Raw genomic sequence first — 21,355 nt, 5'->3', positions numbered from 1 at the left:
AGGCAGGAGCTTCTTCCAGGTCTCCCACGTGGGTGCAGGGGTCCAAGGACTTGGGCCATCTTCTACTGCTTTTCCAGGCCATAGCAGAGAGCTTGATTGGAAGTGGAGTAACTGGGTCTCGAACTGGCGCACATATGGGATGCCGGTGCTTCAGGCCAGGGCTTTAACCTGCTGTACCACAGCGCCAGCCCCAATAATTTACATTTTCATAATTAGTATTTGTACTTTGTTTAAAATATTGCTTATATTATAATTTTTCTATTCCCAATGATTTTTTTAAACATTTAAGTAGATGACCCTGATTTTTTAAAAAGATTTATTTATTTATTTGAAAGAGTTACTCAGAGAGAGAAGGAAAGGCAGAGAGGGAGGTCTTCCTTCCGCTGGTTCACTCTCCGATTAGCTGCAATGACCAGAGCTATGCCGATTTGAAGCCAGGAGCCAGGAGCCAGGAGCTTCTTCTGGGTCTCCCATGAAGGAGCATGGGCCCAGGGACTTGGGCCACCTTCCACTGCTTTCCCAGGCCATAGCAGAGCTGGATTGGAAGTGGAACAGCCAGTACTTGAACCAGCACCCATAAGGGATGCTGGCACTTCAGGTGGTGGCTTTACCCGCTACACCACAGTGCTGGCCCCCTAATGATTTAAAAAAATATATATTTTGTTTATTCGGAAAGCAGAGAGAGGGAAAGACAGAGAGAGAAAGATTTTCCATCTGCTGATTCACACCCCAAATGGCTGCAATGGCAGTGGCCCCAAGCCAGGAGTCTGGAACTCCATCCTGGTAACCCATGTGGGTGGCAGAGGCCATCTTTTTCTGCTTTACCAGACACTTCAGCAAGTAATTGGATCGGAAGCAGAGCACATGGGTCTCAAACCTGCACTTTAGATACAGTATGCTGATGTTGCACATGCGCTTCACTCCCCTTCCCCCCAGCACTGATTTTTAAAAGATAGTTTTAATTACAAATTGTGGAAAAATCACTCTTTTTCATTGTAGTAGGCTTGTAGTTTTATAATGGAAGAGGAAAGTATTAGTTTTCTTGGCCATATCTTGACGACACTAAATTTCAATATGTAAAAATCTTTTTAAAACAAGGCATACCTATAAAAAGTTTTATAGCTGTGGACCCAGGCCTCTAAATGTTCACTTTTTTCTCTTGCAATTGAAGGCAAATTGATTTATTCATGTTTATATTAGCTATTATTTGTGTTTCTTAGTGTCTTAAAGAAGATATTTTTCTTTCATATAGAAGAAATCCAGAGATAGACTGAATCAATCGGTGTTTCTTTGGTCATCACGGGCTCAAACTCTTTTCCCTTTCTACTGTATGATCCTTGACACATAACTTTCATCCTCACATTTGGCTCATGGCCAACTATGTTGCTCATAGTTCATTATCAGTGTTTCAGGCAGGGAGCAAGAAGAAGGGGGAAATGCTTAAAAAAGGTAGAGCACGTGTTACCTGTGTGTTCCCCTTTTAAGGAGCCTTTTTGGATGTGCGTGACACTTGACCTCTTTACATTTTATTAGCTAACATAGTCATATGACCGCATGCCTATTTGAAGAGAAATCTGGAAAATAAAGTATTTAAATGCTGGAAATCTTGCTTCCCTACGTACAAGTAGGATTCTTTTACTAAGAAAGAAGGAATGGAAAAGTGAGTAGGCAACTCCTACTATCACTATCTGCCATATCCCTGGAACATAATGAACTACATATTGGGGGTAAATTTGGTAAGGTGTACATTTTTCTCAGGAGCATGTTAAATCTTACTTCCAGCCCCAATCTTCCATAAAAGAGAAAGCAATCCTTCTAAAGAAAATTCAGGACAGTTAGATTTAGTAGTATTCTGTAGGTTTCACAGAAATAGTTTCAAATGTACCTGTAGAGCTGAGAGGTGGGTGCATGAGGAAGAAATATTGAGCAGTTTTTCTAGAGTCTTCACCTCTAATTTCTACAATTTGATCTGTTTTTGCTGCCAGTTTTAGTGATAGCTTTTAGAATGGGGAATAGAATGGTTGTTGTGGAAACATTAAGATTAATGGTTAATATGCTGGTATTTGCTCATTGTAAAATACTTCCAGACTTTAATATTCATATAAATTACTCAGAAGTGTGTGTGGCTATTAAACTGATATTGTGATTCAGTAGATAGAGGGGGTGGAGCCTGATACTCAGCATTTCTGACAAGCTCCCAGGTCACACTAATGCCATAGCTTGACGCCTACACTTTGAGTGTCAAGATCTCAGGAGTTAATGCAGCAGGAATACTACTAAATTACTTTTCCTTCTTTCCTTTTAGTTTTCTAAAATTTCTAAAAATTTATTTGGGTCACGCATACCCACACATACACAGATACATGCACACAGCCCCCATCTGCTGATTCACTCCTCAGATACCCACAATGGTTAAGGCTGGGAAGGCCTGAAGCCAGGATCCAGAAACTCAACCCAGGTTTCCTACATGGGTTATGGGAACCCAGTTACTTGAGTCATCATTACTGCCTCACAGGGTATTCATTAACAGGAAGTTGGAAATCTGGCACCAGAGCTGGGCATCACACATATGTACTCTGATATGGGCTGTGGTGTCTTAATGTGAGTCTTAACTGCTAAGCATAACACTTGCACCTATACTTGTTATCTTTATTTTTTTGAATTAAAAAAGAAAAAAAAAATTGTCAGGGGAGATTCCTTTAGCTCAATGAGAGAGAAAGACTGAGAATTTAGAGCAATTAGTTAGAAATTTGGAGACATGGAAATGGAAAAATTTTTAAAAAAGAAGTATCTTAGACCATTCTGAACCTCATGTTATTTTTGAGAATATTTGTGTGTGTGTGTGTGTGTGTGTGTGTGTATGTGTGTTTGATGTCCTGAGGAAAATTTTCTTTTTTTTTAACTTTTATTTAATTAATATAAATTAACAAAGTATAACTTTTGGATTATAGCAGCTTCCCCCCCCCATAACCTCCCTCCCACCCGCAACCATCCCATCTCCCACTCCCTCTCCCATCCCATTCACATCAAGATTCATTTTCAATTTTCTTTATATACAGAAGATCAATTTAGTATATACTAAGTAAAGATTTCAACAGTTTTCACCCACACAGAAACACAATGTGAAAAATACTGTTTGAGTACTAGTTATACCATTAATTCACATAGTATAATGCATTAAGGACAGAGATCCTACATTGGGAGTAGGTGCACAGTGACACCTGTTGTTGATTTAATAATTGACACTCTTATTTATGGTATAGGGTAATTACCCTAGGCTCTTGTCATGAGCTGCCAAGGCTATGGAAGCCTCTTGAGTTCACCAACTCCGATCTTATGTAGACAAGGTCATAGTCAAAGTGGAAGTTCTCTCCTCCCTTCAGAGAAAGGTACCTCCTTCTTTGATGGCCTGTTCTTTCCACTGGGATCCCACTAAGAGAGATATTTCATTTAGTTTTTTTTTTTTTTTTTCAGAGTGTCATGGCTTTCCATGCCTGTAATACTCTCATGGGCTGTTCAGCCAGATCTGAATGCCTTAAGGGCTGATTCTGAGGCCAGAGTGCTGTTTAGGACATCTGCCATTCTAGGAGTCTGCTGTGTATCCCACTTCCCATGTTGGATTGTTCTCTCCTTTTTAATTTTATCAGTTAGTACTAGCAGACACTAGTCTTATTTGTGATCCCTTTGACTCTTAGTCCTATAATTATGATCAATTATGAACTGAAACTGATCACTTGGACTAGTGAGATGGCATTGGTACATGCCACCTTGATGGGATTGAATTGGAATTCCCTGGCTCGTTTCTAACTCTACCATTAGGGTAAGTCAAGTGAGCATGTGCCGAACTGTACATCTCCTCCCTCTCTTATTCCCATTCCTATATTTAACAGAGATCACTTTTCAGTTAAGTTTAAACACCTTAGAATAATTGTGTGTTAATTAAAGAGTTCAACCAATGGTATTAAGTAGAACAAAATAAATACTAAAAGGAATAAAATAGTAAGTTGTTCCTCGACAGTCAGGACAAGGGCTGATCAAGTCATTGTTTCTCATAGTGTCCATTTCACTTCAGTAGGTTTCTTTTTTAGGTGCTCAGTTAGTTGTCACCGACCAGGGAGAACATATGATATTTATCTCTTTGGGACTTGCTTATTTCACTCAGCATGATGTTTTCCAGATTCCTCCATTTTGTTGCAAATGACCGGATTTCATTGTTTTTGACTGCTGTATAGTATTCTATAGAGCACATGTCCCATAATTTCTTTATCCAGTCTTCTGTTGATGGACATTTAGGTTGATTCCATGTCTTCGCTATTGTGAATTGAGCTGCAGTAGACATTGAGGTGCAGACAACTCTTTTATTTGCCAGTTTAATTTCTTTTGGGTAAATTCCAAGGAGTGTGATGGCTGGGTTGTATGGTAGGGTTATATTAAGGTTTCTGAGGAATATCCAAGCTGACTTCCATAGTGGCTTTACCTGTTTGCATTCCCATCAACAGTGGGTTAGCATCCATTTTTCCCCACATCCTCACCAGCATCTGTTGTTGGTAGATTTCAGTAGTGGTGTATCTTTATTCTGGAATTAAGATGTTTTGCAAGAAGAAAGATGGGAAGAAATTGGCCTTTGACAGTATTTTGAGCCTTGGTTTATATTATTGACCAAGATGAGTAAGAAGAACTATAAATATATAATTTTCTCCTAAATTTTATGCTTAGTTTTCTGCATTGATAGTCATCCCATTCCCCCAATCTCCACCCCCGTTTGCTAGCAGAATTCCCGTGGACAAATCTCGCTGGACAAGGTTTCTATGTTATGAAAATTTCATCTCACGTTTTCCTTTTCTGTATAGAATTGAAATCATATAGTGAGAGACTAAATCTCTTTAATAGTTATTTAGCTCTTCCTAATTTGTAATGTGATTTTTTAAAGCTGTAATGATGTTGCTTGGGCTATTTCAGCTAAATTAGTGAAGTTCATTGGAAATATATCTTTGAAAAATTTTGCATATAATTCTTTTAGAAAGCTATAGAATATTAAGAAGTGTCATATAGTACATAAGAAATGTATTCTTAAGTACATTTAGTAGATTGATTTTTAAATTGCTATCTTTTGTTTCAGTGACCCTGAATGAGGTTTCATTGCTAGTGGATACCAGACATTTAAAGAGGTTTGGATTGTGGAAAAGTAAGGATGAGGACCACAGTAAAAGGAATCATGCTATCCTTTTCCTCTGGGTCTCTTCAGATTACCTTCAAGAAATTCAGACCCAGTTAGAAAATTCTATATTAAGCCAGCAATGTGAGTATAAAATGATTTCTAAATTTCAGGATAACCTGATATGTCTAAAAAATAAAGTAGTTTGTGTCTAAAATAACTTAACAGTATAATTATTTCATTGAGTTAAAAATAATTTTATCCCTTAACATTATATTGTAGATCTTAGGAAAGCTCATGCAAATATATAGTATGAGAAAACTGCATGTATTTCCAAAAATTTCTTGCACCAAAATAAACTTACCTTTTAATTTCCTTTTTATGAAGTACTCTCATATAAGATAAATTATTTCATCAATTCCTACAGTTTTTCCTGGTAATTTTATTCAATGGAGTGAAATTATCTTCTATAATAAATGTTGGTTAAAAAATCTTAAATGTTGTTTACCTTGGAAACAAAAAAGCTCCTGTGTTCTTAAAACAAAACTAAAGAGAGATACCTCATGTTTAATTCACTTGTCAGCATCCCTGGCTACCTTTCTTATGAGCAACTTACCTTTCTTTCCTAATCAACCGTGACAGAGTTAATTGGTGGTAAAGTGAAATAAAATCTAGAAATCTTTACCTTTACCATTTTCTTTAGTTTCTAAAAAAAATCAGCTTACTTATGTATCATTACTTGTAAGACTCATTGAATACTTTTCTGCATGTACCCATAAGATGTTTCTGCATATATGCATCTTGAAGTATTTCCCACCTATTTTAGTTTCTAACTTCTTTTTAATGTTTTGTTTTTTTTTTTAAAGATTTATTTATTTGAAAGAGTTACAGAGAGAGGGGGAGACAGACAGACAGGGTGATCTTCCATCTGCTGGTTCACTCCCCAGATGACTGCAACAGCAAAGGCTGGGGCATGCTGAAGCCAGGAGCCAGGAATTTCATCTGGGACTCCCACATGGGTGGCAGGGACCCAAGTACTCGGGCCATCTTTTGCTGCTTTTCCAGGTCATCATCAGGGAGCTGGATTTGAAATGGAGCATCTGGGACCTGAACCAATGCCCATATAGGATGTCAGTCACAGGCGGTCTCTTTACCTACTATGCCACAATGCTGGTGCACGAGTTTCTAGCTTCTTAAAGGAATCTATTTTAGAACTGGGTAAATCAGTTTAGTAAGATTCTTTCTTACCTCTTTGATTTTTACCTTCTTCCCCCATTCTCTTACATATTAAAAATGTTACATAGTAAATTAATTTTATACCTTCTTTTCTTGTAATTACTTTCAGTGGAAAAAATCATGATTTAATAGCAAAGAGTAGGGGGGAATATAAAGAGTCACTTATATACTCATTGTAAGGAGAAATAATTTTTTTAAAAGATTTATTTATTTATTTGAAAGGCAGAATTGCAGAGAGGCAGAGGGACAGGGAGGGAGGATGGGAGGGAGAAGAGAGAAAGAGAAAGAGAGAGAGAATCTTCCATCTGCTTTTTCACTCTTCAAATGGCCACAATAGCTGGACCATCTTCCACTGCTTTCCCAGACGTATTAGCAGGGAGGTGGATTGGAGATGGAGCAGCCAGGATTTGAACTGGCATCCATATGGGATGTTGGTACTGCAGGTGGTGGCTTTACCTGCTATGCCACAACACCTGCCCAGAGAGAATGTTTTTTGAGAGTATGGCTGAGATGGTGGGTGAAAAAAAATAAAAGAGGCATTTTAATTGAAATACTTTATTTGATACATTTGATTTATGGAGGAGACTAGAGAAAAGTAATTGCTGAATTTTCATTTATTCATAACATTTATCAACAGTGTTTTCTAGGCTGGCACCGTGGCTCACTAGGCTAATCCTCCGCCTGCGGCACCTGCATCCCGGGTTCTAGTCCCGGTTAGGGTACCGGATTCTGTCCAGTTGCTCCTCTTCCAGTAGCCCAGTCAGGCAGTGGAGGATGGCCCAAGTGCTTGGGCCCTGCACCGGCATGGGAGACCAGGAGGAAGCACCTGGCTCCTGGCTTCAGATCCACGCAGCACTGGCCATAGCGTCCATTTTGGGGTAAACCAACGGAAGGAAGACCTTTCTCTCTGTCTCTCTTTCTCACTGTCTAACTCTGCCTGTCAAACAAACAAACAAACAAAAACCAGTATTTTCTAGCGCTTACTAAATGCTGCACACGGGAGAAATAGCAGTGAACAACCTGTGAAGTTTCCATTCTAGTGTAGTAAACAGGTGTCTAAAAATTGTGAGCTTGGGCTCTAGGTTATTAATGGCTTATCTGGGGATTTTAATTTGCCTGGGTTATTACCTAACATACAAAATACTTTGATAGGTTATCTGCCAACCTTACTGTTAATGATGATTAGATTATTTTAATTATAATCGTGAGAAGTTTATTGATTAAAAATTGTTTCTTTTTTTCCATAGCAAAATCCAGTGAATTCATTTTCCTTGAAATACACAATCCTATTTCACAAAAAGAAGAATTGCAACTGAAAGATATTATGACAGAAATTAGTACAACCAATGGAGAAGTAGAGCTTTCTTATCCATTGTCTTGGGTTCAGGCACTTCCTTTGTTTCAGAATCTCTCTTCAAAAGAAAGTTCTTTTATTCATTATTATTGTGCTTCAACTTGTTCTTTACCTGCTGCTGCTACCGAGGCAATGAAGATGAAATCAGTATCCCAGGTTAGCATATGGTTAATAAATTTAGGAGGGGGTGGGAAAGTAAATCTTTCACTGATATTAGGCTGATATAATAATGCTGTGTTTTTCCAAAAGAACACAGAAACTAACTCGAAATAACTCTAGTGACAAAGATGAACAAAATTAATAATAGAAAAATATGAATATAATGCAAGAATAAAATAAATATTGAAGATTCTATATTGGTACAGATAGATAATTGAGTTACTGAATGAGTGAATAAATAATAAATGGTACTTAAGGGACAATTCTTCATTAAAAAAGGGATCTAATTAATTAAATAAAAGGCACTAATATATAAAACTACTTCTAGGGGCCAACATTTTGGTATAGCAGGTAAAGCCATTGCCTGCAATGCCAGCATTCCATATGGGTGCTGGTTCAAGTTTCAGTTGCTCCACTTCTGATCCAGCTCCCTGCTAATGCTCCTGGGAAAGCAGTGGAAGATGACCCAAGTGCTTGGGCCCCTGCACCCAAATGGGAGACCTGGAAAAAGCTCCTGGTTCCTGGCTTTGGCCTGGACCAGCCTCTACTGTTGCAGCCATTTGTGGAGTGAACCAGTAGATGGGTGGAAGATCTCTCTCTCTGTCTTCTCACCCTTAACCCACTCCCCCACCCCCGTAACTCTGTCTTTCAAATAAATAAATAAATAAATAAATAATCTTTAAAAAGGAATGATGAACACTACTAGAACACAATACAACAGAAATACAATACAAATGCTTTGCAGTTTGGAGTTTGAATTTTTGGACTAGGGATGCTCAAGTTTTTTTTTTTTTTTTTTTTTTTTTTTTTTTTTTTACAGGCAGAGTGGACAGTGAGAGAGAGAGAGAGACAGAGAGAAAGGTCTTCCTTTTGCTGTTGGTTCACCCTCCAATGGCTGCCGCGGCTGGCGCGCTGCGGCTGGCGCGCTGCGCTGATCCGATGGCAGGAGCCAGGTGCTTCTCCTGGTCTCCCATGGGGTGCAGGGCCCAAGCACTTGGGCCATCCTCCACTGCACTCCCTGGCCACAGCAGAGAGCTGGCCTGGAAGGGGGGCAACCAGGACAGAATACGGCGGGCGCTCTGACCGGGACTAGAACCCGGTGTGCCGGCGCCGCAAGGCAGAGGATTAGCCTAGTGAGCCGCGGCGCCGGCAATGCTCAAGTTTTAAAGTCTATTAAAATATTAAAAAATCCAAAAATCTCCAAAATCTGAAACACTTCTTGTCCTAAACATTTTGAATAAATGATTCTCATCTTGTTTTTATGATTCTTGTGGGTAAGGTCCACTGATGGACACTAAATTCAATGGCTGAAAATTTGAGGAGAAACAAGGATATATGCATAATCTTGAAGTCTGTTGCTCAAAATATTTATTAATTACAAAGATAAAAGTAGTAACTCTTCAATGGAAAAGCCTAGCAGACATTACCGTAACTAACTGATCAACGTTACCACCATTGGTACTAAGACTAGTCAGCATAATGTACCCCTTGATACCATGCATGGATAAGGGCACATTATTTCTATGGTATTCTTCCCAATAGTGTATGACTTCAGCTTAATCATGAGAAAAGTGAGACAAACGCAGCTACAAAATAATCAACTAATATTCTTAAGCAGTATTAAGGTCATGAAAGACAAGAAAAGACAGGAGTTGGAGAATCCTGAATCAGAAAAAGGGTATTGGTGGAAAAACAAGTTAAATCATACTAAAGACTGAATTCTGTTAATGGTATTCTATTGATGTTAATTTCTTAGTTTTGATAATTGTACCATGGTTATATGTAATATTAAGATTAGGGGAATTTGAGGTTTTTTTTAATTGCAATTCTTCTATAAGTCTATAAAATTATCTTGAAACAATAGTAAATTAGATACATATTATGCTTCTTTTTATGAATTGATAATTATTTACATGTAGTTTGTGTATCTCTGCCAAAAACTTCTAGAAAGAAAGTTGTTTATTAAGTAACTATGGCATATACACAAATTCACATATGAGTATACGCACACAGGTTTGATCTGGAGCTAACCTTTTACTTAAAAGCTTTTACAAAGCTATATTAGGCCAGCACTGTGGCTCAATAGGCTAATCCTCCACCTTGCGGTGCTGGCACACTGGGTTCTAGTCCTGGTCGGGGTGCCGGATGCTGTCCTGGTTTCTCGTCTTCCAGCCCAGCTCTCTGCTGTGGCCGGGGAGTGCAGTGGAGGATGGCCCAAGTGCTTGGGCCCTGCACCTGCATGGGAGACCAGGAGAAGCACCTGGCTCCTGGCTTCGGATCAGCGTGGTGCACCGGCCGCAGGGTGCAGCGGCCATTGTGGGGTAAAGGAAGACCTTTTTCTCTGTCTCTCTCTCTCTCACTGTCTAACTCTGCCTGTCAAAATAAATAAATAAATAAATAAATGAAAAAAGAAAGCTATATTAGTTCTACTCAGCCATAAGAAATAATAAAATCCTGTCTCTTACAACAAAGTAGAGGCAGCTGGAAACAATTATACTTAGTGAAATAAGCCAATTCCAAAAAGACAAATACCATATATTTTCCTAATCTGTGGTAACTAATAGAGTATAAAAAATATAATGTAAAGGAATGAAATTGGCATTTTGAGATTCAATGATTGTTCATAGCCCTTGCCTCTACTACTGTTGTGAAACTGTATTTTTCTTCTTATTATTTGTTGAACTGTTTACTTAGTGTAGGGTTAATCTAATGAGTATAAAGTAAACTGAAATTAGATCATTGTAAAAATTAAGAGAGAAATTAGGAAAAATGTGGAAAGGTGGGAGTGTAGGTAAGAGGGAGGGTAGGATGGGAAGTATCACTATGTTTCTAAATCTGTGTACATGAAATACATGAAATTTGTATACCTTAAGTAAAATTTAAAAAACAAATCTACATCAGTGTAAAATGAGGCACAAGACTTCATTACTATCTTTGTTTAGCATAATATTATAAAAATTTTGCCCTATAATTATATTGTGTATACAAGTTGGTATCTTTTTCATTTTAATGAGTATCAGTTTATATTATAAACTAAGACTCTGTTAATTTTAAATTTCATTTTTTCCTACTTTCTGTCACCTGTTTTGATTATTATGAACTACAAAATTATTTTTTTCTTTTTTAAGATTTTATTTATTTTCTTGAGAGGTAGAGCTACAGGCAGAGAGAGGGAGAGACAGAGAGAAAGATCTTCCATCCACTGGTTTACTTCCTAAACGGCTGCAATGGCCGGAGCCAGGCCAATCCGAAGCTGGGGGCCAGGATCTTCTGGGTCTCTCACATGAGTGCAGGGGCACAAGCCCTTGTGCAATCTTCCATTGCCTTCCCAGGCCATAGGCAGAGAACTAGATCAGAAGAGGAGCAGCCGAGACTAGAACCTTCATCCACATGGGATGCTGGTACCCAAGGCAAGGCTTAGCCTACTGTGCCACATTGCCAGTCCTGCAAAATTCTTGATTATAGAGCTCATTTCTGGAAGTAGCATTTCACTTTAAACTTTGATCAATGTATACACAATATGTTTTAATCATAAGTACTATAATATTCTCCACCCCCTTATTCATTATTCTTCTTTTTACAGTTTCAGTTATAAATGGTCAGCCATGATCTGAAACGATTGAGTTGAAAATTCCAAACATTAATCATTTGAGTTTTAAATTTCGTGCTTTTCTGACTAATGTGATAAGATCGTGTATTATCCAGCTTTGTCCTTCCTGGAATATGAATTGTTCCTTTGTCCTGTGTATCTATACTATATATACTACCCACTTGTTAGCCACTTAATTGTTTTAGTTATCAAATGCACTGTTGCTGTATTGCAGTGCTTGTTTTCAAGTACCCTTATTTTACTGTATAATAACCCCAAAGTGTTAGAGGAATTGTGCTGGCAATTTGGGTATGCCAAAGGAAAGCTATAACATGCTTTTTTTTCAGAAAACTTTTATTTAACAAATATAAATTTCGAAAGTACAACTTTTGGATTATAGAGGTTTTTCTCCCCATACCCACCCTCCCACCCAAAAACCATCCCATCTCCTACTCCCTCTCCCATCCCACTCTTCATTAAGATTCATTTTTTTAAAAGAATTTTATTTTATTTTATTTTTTGACAGGCAGAGTTAGACAGTGAGAGAGACAGGGAGAAAGGTCTTCCTTTTTCCGTTGGTTCACCCCCCAAGTGGCCGCTATGGCTAGCGCGTTGCGGCCAGCGCACTGCGCTGATCCGAAGCCAGGAGCCAGGTGCTTCCTCCTGGTCTCCCATGTGGGTGCAGGACCCAAGGACCTGGGCCATCCTCCACTGCCTTCCCGGGCCACAGCAGAGAGCTGGACTGTAAGAGGAGCAACTGGGACAGAATCCGGCGCCCCAACCGGGGCTAGAACCCTGTGTGCCGGTGCCGCAGGTGGAGGACTAGCCTAGTGAGCTGCGGCACCAGCCAAGATTCATTTTTAATTCTCTTTATATATAGAAGATCACCTTAGTATATACTAAGTAAAGATTTCAACAGTTTGCACCCACCCAGCCACACAAAGCATAAAGTACTGTTTGAATACTATTTTTACTGTTAATTCTCATAGTACAACACATTAAGGATAGGAATCCTACATGGAAAGTAAGTGCACAGTGTCTCCTGTTATAACACGCTTTCTTAAGTGAAAAGGTAGAAGTTCTTGACTTATTAAGGAAAGGTAAATGATATGTTAGGGTTGCTGAGAATCTTCTACCTGATACTGTGAACAGGAAAAAGAAATTTGTATTACTTTTGCTGTCACACCTCAAATTACAGAAACCTCTACCACTATGCGTATTAATTGCTTAATTAGGATGGAAAAAGTATTAAATTATAGAATTTGATACTCTCCATGGTTTCAGGCATCCTCTGAGGGTCTAGGAATGTATCCCCTGTAGATCAAGAAAAACTATGTGTTTTGGTTTGATTATATCTTTATGGAAATTCTAAAAGTGTGTGTGTGTGTATGTGTGTGTGTATATATATAATGAACACAGATTTCTCTTATAAGTCTGGTTTTTTAACTTTGTCCTTTTAAATCTTAATATGTTTGTATTTATAAATTTACAAGGAGATATTTTCCTTTGCTGTTTTCTCTCAGCCTTCAAATACAGATGCCACCAAACCTACCTACACCTTCGTGCAGAAGCAAAGTAGTGGTTGCTACTCACTATCCATCACATCTAACCCAGATGAAGAATGGCGAGAAGTCAGGCAAACTGGACCTGTTCAGAAGTGTGTACTGTGTCATATTCTGTTAGTAATAGGCGGGCATAGTTTTCACTCATGTTGCTGCTTTTATGTTTACCTTTTGAAATGCTTTTGGGTTTAGTTTCATGTTAATGGCTAGTAATGGAAGTAATGTTTTTAACTGATGATAAGCAAAGAAATTCATTAAGTAAGCAGTAGGTGCCATTGCATTTAATCTTATGTCATTAAGATAGAAAAGGAAGCCAAAAATGTCATATTTATTGTGAATAAGGTATTTGTGAAAATATTTACTTGAGTAGCAATATATGGTTTTGAAGATTATTCTACATTTGCATATATGATAGGGTAAATGAAATTGTGTACTAAAGTATGCTAGGTTTGAGGTATTTTGAGTTTTTTCATAAGTTCCTTCTTTGTTCATATTTTATCTTTTATGTCTTTTCATGATGGTAAGGCAGAATAGAGTATGTGTGTTTGAAGTTATTTCTCTACCTCCATGTGATTCTTTTTCTCTTTTTAAAAAAGTAGTTAAAAGCATAAGAAAGTAAAAATCAATGAGATGGTAAATATATTTTAGCATTCAAATTCTTGATTTTCAGGGTTAGGCATTTAGTCTGGTGTTTAAGACACCAGTTAGGGCACCCACATTCCCCGTCCGAAAGCCCGGCTTCAACTCCTAGCTCTGGCTCTTGATTACTAGCTTCCTGCTGATGCAGATTCTGAGAGGCACTGGTGATAGCTCAAGGCGTGAGGTTCCTGCCATCCGCTTTGGGAGCATTGGAATGAGTTCCTTGCTCCTGGCTTCAGTCTTCCCCACTCCCCAGCTGTGCTGGGCATTTGGGGGAGCACTCTCCAACCAACAGATGGGGGAGCACTCTCTATTTTACTGGAAGACTCTTAGGTTCTTGAACCTTCTGCTGGGAGGAGTACCTTTTACACCATTGTTAACTAGCTCATCAAGTACCACCTTGTCTATTTAAAAAAGTTTATAGCCAGCAATTCACATCTGGTCTTATTTCTAAAATTTTAAGAGACAGTGCCAGAAGGAAGTTGCATAAAAAATTAGTTGTCATCTATATTATTCTCTGGTTGTGATCTAATTTTTCACTGTCATTTTGTTCCTTTTAAGTTTATGTTGTAAGCACTTTCTTACAGGAAACTTACCTCCCCAGCTCCCATATTATTTCCTTATTGCCTGGCTATTGGTGTAGACTGGCCACGAAGAGAGAATAAATTTTGTCTGCTGACTTTTCTTTTTAAAATTTTCATTTAAAAGAGAGAGAGAGGGAGTGAGAGTTACTTGTCTTCCATTTGCTGTTTCATTCCTTGAATGCTGGCAACAGCTGTCCTGGGCCAGGCCAAAGCCGGGAGTCTGGAGCTCTACCTGGGTGCAGGGACTCACCTACTTGAGCCATCATCATGGTTCCAGGATGTGTATTAGTAAGAAATTAGAATTGGAAGCACAAGGAAGACTTGAACCCAGGCACTCCAACATGGAATGTGGCATCTCAAGCAATGTCTTATGTGAGAATAAGATAAAATATAATTGCTTGTGTTGTCAGATATTTTTTATTCTGTTGATTTTAGTTATAGAATACTACTATGTAGTTATTATTTCATTTAAGAGATATCTTAGATATTAGAATTGTGAATATCATCAGTATTTTTTAACTTTATTTTTTTTAAGATTGATTGTATATCCTCCACCCCCTACCAAAGGAGGATTAGGAGTAACTAATGAAGATCTGGAGTGTTTAGAAGAAGGAGAGTTTCTTAATGATGTAATAATTGATTTTTACCTTAAGTAAGTACAGTGATAATTGCTCTTCATATTTTTTGTAGGTTTTAGTGTGAAAATTAATGGTTTTGTCTTTGTCTTATTTTGATTCTAGTTAAAAGTAACTTGCTAATACTAACTGATAGAATTAAAAAGGGAGAGAATGATCCAACATGGGAAGCGGGATACACAGCAGACTCCTAAAATGGTAGATGTCCTAAACAGCACTCTAGCCTCAGAATCAGCCCTAAAGGCATTCGGATCTGGCTGAACAGCCCATGAGAGTATTTCAGGCATGGAAAGCCAAGACACTCTGGCAAAAAAAAAAAAAAAAAATCCTAAATGAAAGATCTCTGCAAGTGAGATCCTAGTGGAAAGAATAGGCCATCAAAGAAGGAGGTACCTTTCTCTGAAGGGAGGAAAGAACTTCCACTTTAACTATGACCTTGTCTAAATAAGATCGGAGTTGGTGAACTCAAAAGGCTTCCATAGCTTTGGCAACTCATGACTAGAGCCTCGGGAGATTACTGATGCCATAAACAAGAGTGTCAATTGTTAAGTCAACAACAGTTGTCACTGTGCACTTAATGTGTCCTTAATGTGTTGTCCAATGTGAATTAATGCTATAACTAGTACTCAAACAGTATTTTTCACTTTGTGTCTCTGTGTGGGTACAAACTGTTGAAATCTTTACTTAATATATACTAAATTGATCTTCCATATATATATATTCATTGAAAATGAATCTTGATATGAATGGGATGGGAGAGGGAGTGGGAGATGGGATGGTTGTGGGTGGGAGGGAAGTTATGGGGAGGGAAGCCATTGTAATCCATAAGCTGTACTTTGGAAATTTATATTTATTAGATAAAAGTTAAAAAAATAAAAGTAATTTTCTGGGCCTGGCACGGTGGTGAAGCTGGTTAAGCTGAAGTGTGCAGTGCCAGCATCCCATATGGGCACTGGTTTGAGTACTGGCTACTCTACCTTGTTCCATCTTCCTGCTAATGTGCCTCGGAAAGCAACAGAAGATGGCTCTAGTCATTGGGTCCTTACACCCACGTGGAAGACCCGGATGAAGCTCCTGCCTCCTGGATTCAACCTGGCCTAACCCAGGTCATTGTGGCCATTTGGGGAGTGAACCAGCAGATGAAAGACTTCTGTGTCTCTCCTTCTTTCTCTGCAGCTCTGTCTTCCAAATAACTCTTAAGTAACTTGCCCAAGGTTTCAAGATTTGGAATTTTTTTTCTAAATTTTGAAATTTTAAGTTTCATTCATTTATTTCCACAGATGCTATATACTTCAGAGGAGTTGTTGAATTTTTGTGTTTGTTTTTGATTTATACTTATTTGACTACTGTATTATTGTGGTTAAGGAAATACTTAAATAATTACGAATAATTTGGGAACTGAAAGAAATAACTCTATTAAGTTCTCTTTTTAGGATATCTTTAGGATCACTGCTACTTTAAAAATCTATGCTACTTTCCATTAAAAATATTTTCAACTTTTTGTGTAATAAAAGTTGAAAGAATGAATATGAAAACCTTTAAAGCCTTCATAAAAAGGAAATTACTTTCTAATCCTTATTTTATACTGGATCTAAATCTCCAATATGTGATGGAGATGTCTCCTAGTTATTTCATATATTGCTCCCAAACAAAATTTTTTCCCATCTTACTTAAACTTTATTGTTTTACTATTGAAATTCTTAATCCAGTCATTCTACCTCCAAATCTTACATATATACATATGTTATAGATTTAATCTTTAGAAATTCAGTTGGGTCTTTTTATGTCTTCCATGACTCTAACTTTTTGAGTATATGGAATACAGTTATTATCTGTTTGATATCATTGTCTAAAATGCATAATCTAATGTCTGTGTCAATTCTGGGTTGGTTTTTGTTGAGTGATTTTTCTCTTCAGTATGAATATTTTTTAAAAGGTTGTTTTATTTATTTGAGAGGAAGAGTTGCAGAGAGAGAGAAAGGAGAGATAGAGAAGTCTTTCATCAGCTTGTTAGCTCCCCAGTTTGCTGCAAAGGCCAGGGCTGAGCCAGGCTGAAGCCAGAGGCCAGGAGCTTCTTCCAAGTTTCCCACATGGATGGCAAGGCCCCAAGAAGCTGGGCCATCTTCTGTTGCTTTTCCTAGGCCGTTAACAGGGAGCTGTATTGGAAGAGGAACAGCTAAGACATGAATTGGTACCCATATGGATGCTGGCATTGCAGGTGGTGACCTTATCCAATAAGCCACGTGCCAGTTCTGAGTCTTTTTTTTTCTTATTCTTTGCATTTCTGGTAAGTTTTTATTGGATACTAGGCATCTTTGTATTTCTATAAATATGCTTGAATTTCGTTCTGGGACACAAATTGTATAGGAACAATTTAATGCTTAAAAGATGTCATGTTTCTAAGATTTGTTAGATGAGACCAACAAATTAGTCCTTGTTACAGAGGAAAAGTTCTTTGGAAAACTCTACCAAATGCCTTGTGAATTACAAGATTATAGGCACCATTCCTGGTCTACATAAATGTTGGCCTTTTTGGGTAATTTTTCCTCAGCCTTGTGTACTTTTCTTACACACATACCATGAAAAATACTCTTGAGTACTTGAGGCTGACTTTCTGTAGCTATCTGGAGTTCTTTCTATATACAACTTTTTTTCCTTTCCAGTATACTGATCTGCAAACTCTGATCATTTTCAAACCTACATTGACAATTAAGAATCTTAAAGTTTTCTAAGGGTTTAATCATCAAATGATTGAATTACAAGCTTACATTAAAGACTTTTAGTATAGAAATGTAGTAAAGATTTAAAGAGTAGTCAGACTTCAGTTACTAAAGTTTATCTAGATTTATGCAGGAGTGTTACTGTATTACATTTAGTCATGAGATTATTTGATAAATATTTCATTCTACCTTCACTCCTCTGGTTTGTAAGCTCTATGTAGGGCAATGCTTGCTATATATGAGGCATGATATAAGTATTTAACTAACTGAATGAGTTAGTGGGCAATCTGCTTTAAATGGTTTTGATAGAAGTTGAGGTAACTAAAGAACAAATGGGAGGGAGGCAAATATGGTTATTTTCTTAGAACTCTACCTATGAAATACATGAAATATGTTCTGTTTATATTTAAAAATAATAATAATAATAAAATACAAATGGAAACAATGGAATCAGAGGAAACTGTGGGATCCCACTGAATTTAATTGGCTATAAAAACAAAAATTTCCAGAACAAAAAAAATACTTGAGAAAAGTCCAGGTAAGATCTAAAAATAATTTACTTTTGTGGAATTTCTATTTTATAGGTATCTTATATTGGAGAAGGCATCAGATGAACTTGTTGAACGAAGTCACATTTTTAGTAGCTTTTTCTATAAATGCTTGACGAGAAAGGAAAATAATTTAACAGAAGATAATCCAAATCTTTCGTAAGTCAATCTTCTAGCATACTTAAGTTTTAAGAGAAAATGTATTATTTTGATATTCCTCATGAAGTGGCTTTTTAATAGTGTTTCCTACAGTGGTGCTTTACCACTTTTTTATGTTTGCCCTGAGAACCATTCTCACTCTTCCACTGTTCTGCTCCCTGTGACAGGGAAGCTGCGTTTCCAGTTGCATGTCCTGAAGATACTGGAAGTTAGATGGCGAGGAAGAAAGAAGCCAGGCTGTTTCTTCCTTCTGTTTTTGTCCTGGACAGTAATTTTGGCAGTGGCTATATTTCCTCTGTTGGTCCATGTCTTCTTGGGCTGACCTGCTAGAGCTCCAGCTTTCATCTGGAGGTACTGCTTCTTTCCTCTATACTGTAGAGGTTGAGCAGTTTCTCATTTGTTAATCTCTGGTTGCCTCACTGTCTCCTTTTTCCGCTTTTCTCTTTCTCTGTCAGTTTGGTAGCCATTTCCTTACGTTATATTCTATCTGTTGTAAATATACAGAATTGTTTTTGTTTTCCTGGCTGGACCCTTACCAACATACTATTTAATTAAACTGATAAATTACATAAAATATCACATTTGTATAATTTGGTTGAATTTCTGGCCAAGTACTTTTTGGTTAATATTAAGAGTTATGGAGGATAGGTAAAAAGGAAGGCGTTATTATTTCTTAAACCAAAGTAACTTGTATAGCTGTTGTAGCTTGGAACGCTCTGTCTTCATATCTAACAACTTGAATAATATTGTATTTGAGTAGACTCATGAAAAAGTTAGTATAACAATTATTTACCATTTTAAAATTTAATGGTATATTTATATACTTTTTTTTCTGTCTCAACAATGCTTTTGGGTGGATAAGGCATAAGTTATATCCTAGTTTTTCAGACAAGGAATAATTTGACTAAGGACAAATAGCTAATGAGTAGCAGAACTGGATGTTACTTCAATTCTTATCTTTTAACATTTAGTACATCATTTTCATTGCACTAAACTACCTTAAAAATGGCTGTGTGAGTTTTTCAGTCTGTTAAAAGGAATAGTGAAAAGATGATTAAATGAATAAACTGCTTGAATTTGTTGTATTATTGGAGAAAGGGGATAAGGATAGGCAGAATATTAATATTTATTGAGTGCTTGGAATCAAGGTAGCAAATATAAAGTTACATGATTCTACAGTATTCTTATGAGATAATTATTATTGTCCTTATGAACTGTAGCTAAAGAAGTTGTATAAGTTATCTGAAATTGGATATAGTTTTCCAGTTTCAAAGTTCAGCTCTTTTTTTGTGTATAGAGTTCTGACTATATTATTTTTTATCTAAAATAGGATTCTTGTAAGATTAACAAGAGGCTGTATTTATTGGTTACAATGGGCAGCTAGAATATGATGTGGCTGTCTTAGATAAAATCAGGTGTATGGATAACTATATTTTGAGTGTCCTTAAGAGGTTTGGAACTTGTGCTGATACACAAGGCTTGCCACAATGAATAAAGAAAATTACAATTTCAAAATATTCCTAATAATCAGTTATTGTAGAGGGGTGTATGGAAGGGGATGATTTATTAAATAAAATTGATATCTAACATTTACGATGCCCTGTTCTATTTTATATATATGCAAGTTGACAGTTGGTATCATGTGCTTAATCTCATTTTTTGTTTTAAGATTATTCACTATAAAGATTATGAATTTGGCTTACCTACCTACAAACTAAGGAAAATATAGTAGGTAGATTTTGTTGTATTGCTAGTTTTTTTAAAAAATTAGATGTTAAAAAAAGAAAAAAATTAGATGTTATATGCTTGACCAAATATATACAAGTAATAAAAATGAAGTTACATGAATGGCCATTGTAGGGTAAGATGGGTATCATACACACATCAAACCATTAGTATTAGTATTTACACAGTCTGACATATCAAACCAAGCATTAGTATTCCCACAAAGAATCCCTAGAAATCAGTAAAAGATAAACCAGAAGCAAAAGAGCAAGGGATACAATAATTATATCCAGTAATTCTCAATAAATCCAATGCAAAAGGCTCAAACTACTAGTATTAGGAAACTTTAGACTAAATGATGCACAAGTTTATTACCATGGTCTATGAGATCCTGCAGAAATCTCACTTCTATATAGCTCTCTGAACTCACGGCATTGTTTTCTCTAATTTATCATACTTCAACCTACTTCCTTTCATTTTTTAAAATATTTTATTTATTTATTTGAGAGGCAGAATTATACACAAAGAAAGGAAGAAACACAGAGATAGGTCTTCCATCCACTGGTTCACTACCCAAATGGCCACAACGGCCAGAGTCGGGCTGATCCAAAGCCAAGTGCCAGAAGCTTTCTCTGGGTCTCTCATGTGTGCAGGGGCCCAAGCACTTAGGCCATCTTCTCTGCCTTCCCAGGCATTAGCAGAATGCTGGATTGGAAGAGGAGCAACTGGGACATGAACTGGTGCCCTTATGGGATGCCGGCGCCACAAGTGGAGGCTTAACTTACTACTGCATAGTGCTGGCTCCTCATTTTTCAAATAAACTCAGTTCTTTCCTATTTCCTGTCAGAGATTTCTTTTCCTGGTACTTTTTAATTTGTTCCTCAAGAGAACTTCTAATCATTTAATTTATAACGTGTTATGTTCTATTTTTCATCCTAAGCTTGATAAGGTTAGGGATCACATCTGTTTTATTTTCTGCCCTATGCCTGGTGCCCTTTTTAGTGTTTGGGACATAGTAGGAACTCAAAATAAAAGATGATAATAATGCATATTGTTAAATATGAAGAAAACTATTAGACACGATGACGATTTTCTACACATTTAGGAATTGAGAATATGAGATCATGTTGTAGCTCTCATCTTCTATTCTGCTTACCCAAACTATATCTAATACATTCTGAATCAAATGTGGTTAGAGTGATAAGGGGCTATATACCAAACAATAACATAAAAAAAATTCTTGAAGTCCTTATCTTAAATTTAAAAATTTTTATTTTGTCAAATATATAT

General features: G+C 37.0%; 1 protein-coding gene across 24 annotated transcripts in view; it reads left to right on the top strand.

Annotated features, from left to right (window-relative positions):
• Nucleotides 1-21,355, top strand: part of SENP7 (SUMO specific peptidase 7) — a 205,331-nt gene that overhangs the window by 172,620 nt on the left and 11,356 nt on the right. For 18 of the 24 annotated variants that reach the window (XM_051819124.2, XM_051819121.2, XM_051819125.2 and 15 more), the window contains 5 exons: nucleotides 5,120-5,299; nucleotides 7,639-7,901; nucleotides 13,017-13,150; nucleotides 14,814-14,930; nucleotides 18,218-18,340. In XM_051819124.2, the coding sequence (XP_051675084.2) occupies nucleotides 5,120-5,299; nucleotides 7,639-7,901; nucleotides 13,017-13,150; nucleotides 14,814-14,930; nucleotides 18,218-18,340 (817 nt within the window). Of the gene's footprint in view, nucleotides 1-5,119; nucleotides 5,300-7,638; nucleotides 7,902-13,016; nucleotides 13,151-14,813; nucleotides 14,931-18,217; nucleotides 18,341-18,507; nucleotides 19,930-21,355 lie in introns of those variants that run through there. The other 6 variants (XM_070072017.1, XM_070072018.1, XM_070072012.1 and 3 more) reach the window with 2 other exon arrangements.

Source organism: Oryctolagus cuniculus, chromosome 4 (assembly GCF_964237555.1).
Source record: "Oryctolagus cuniculus chromosome 4, mOryCun1.1, whole genome shotgun sequence".
NCBI classification, from domain to species: Eukaryota; Metazoa; Chordata; class Mammalia; order Lagomorpha; family Leporidae; genus Oryctolagus; species Oryctolagus cuniculus.
This window is presented reverse-complemented; position numbering and strand designations above follow the sequence as displayed.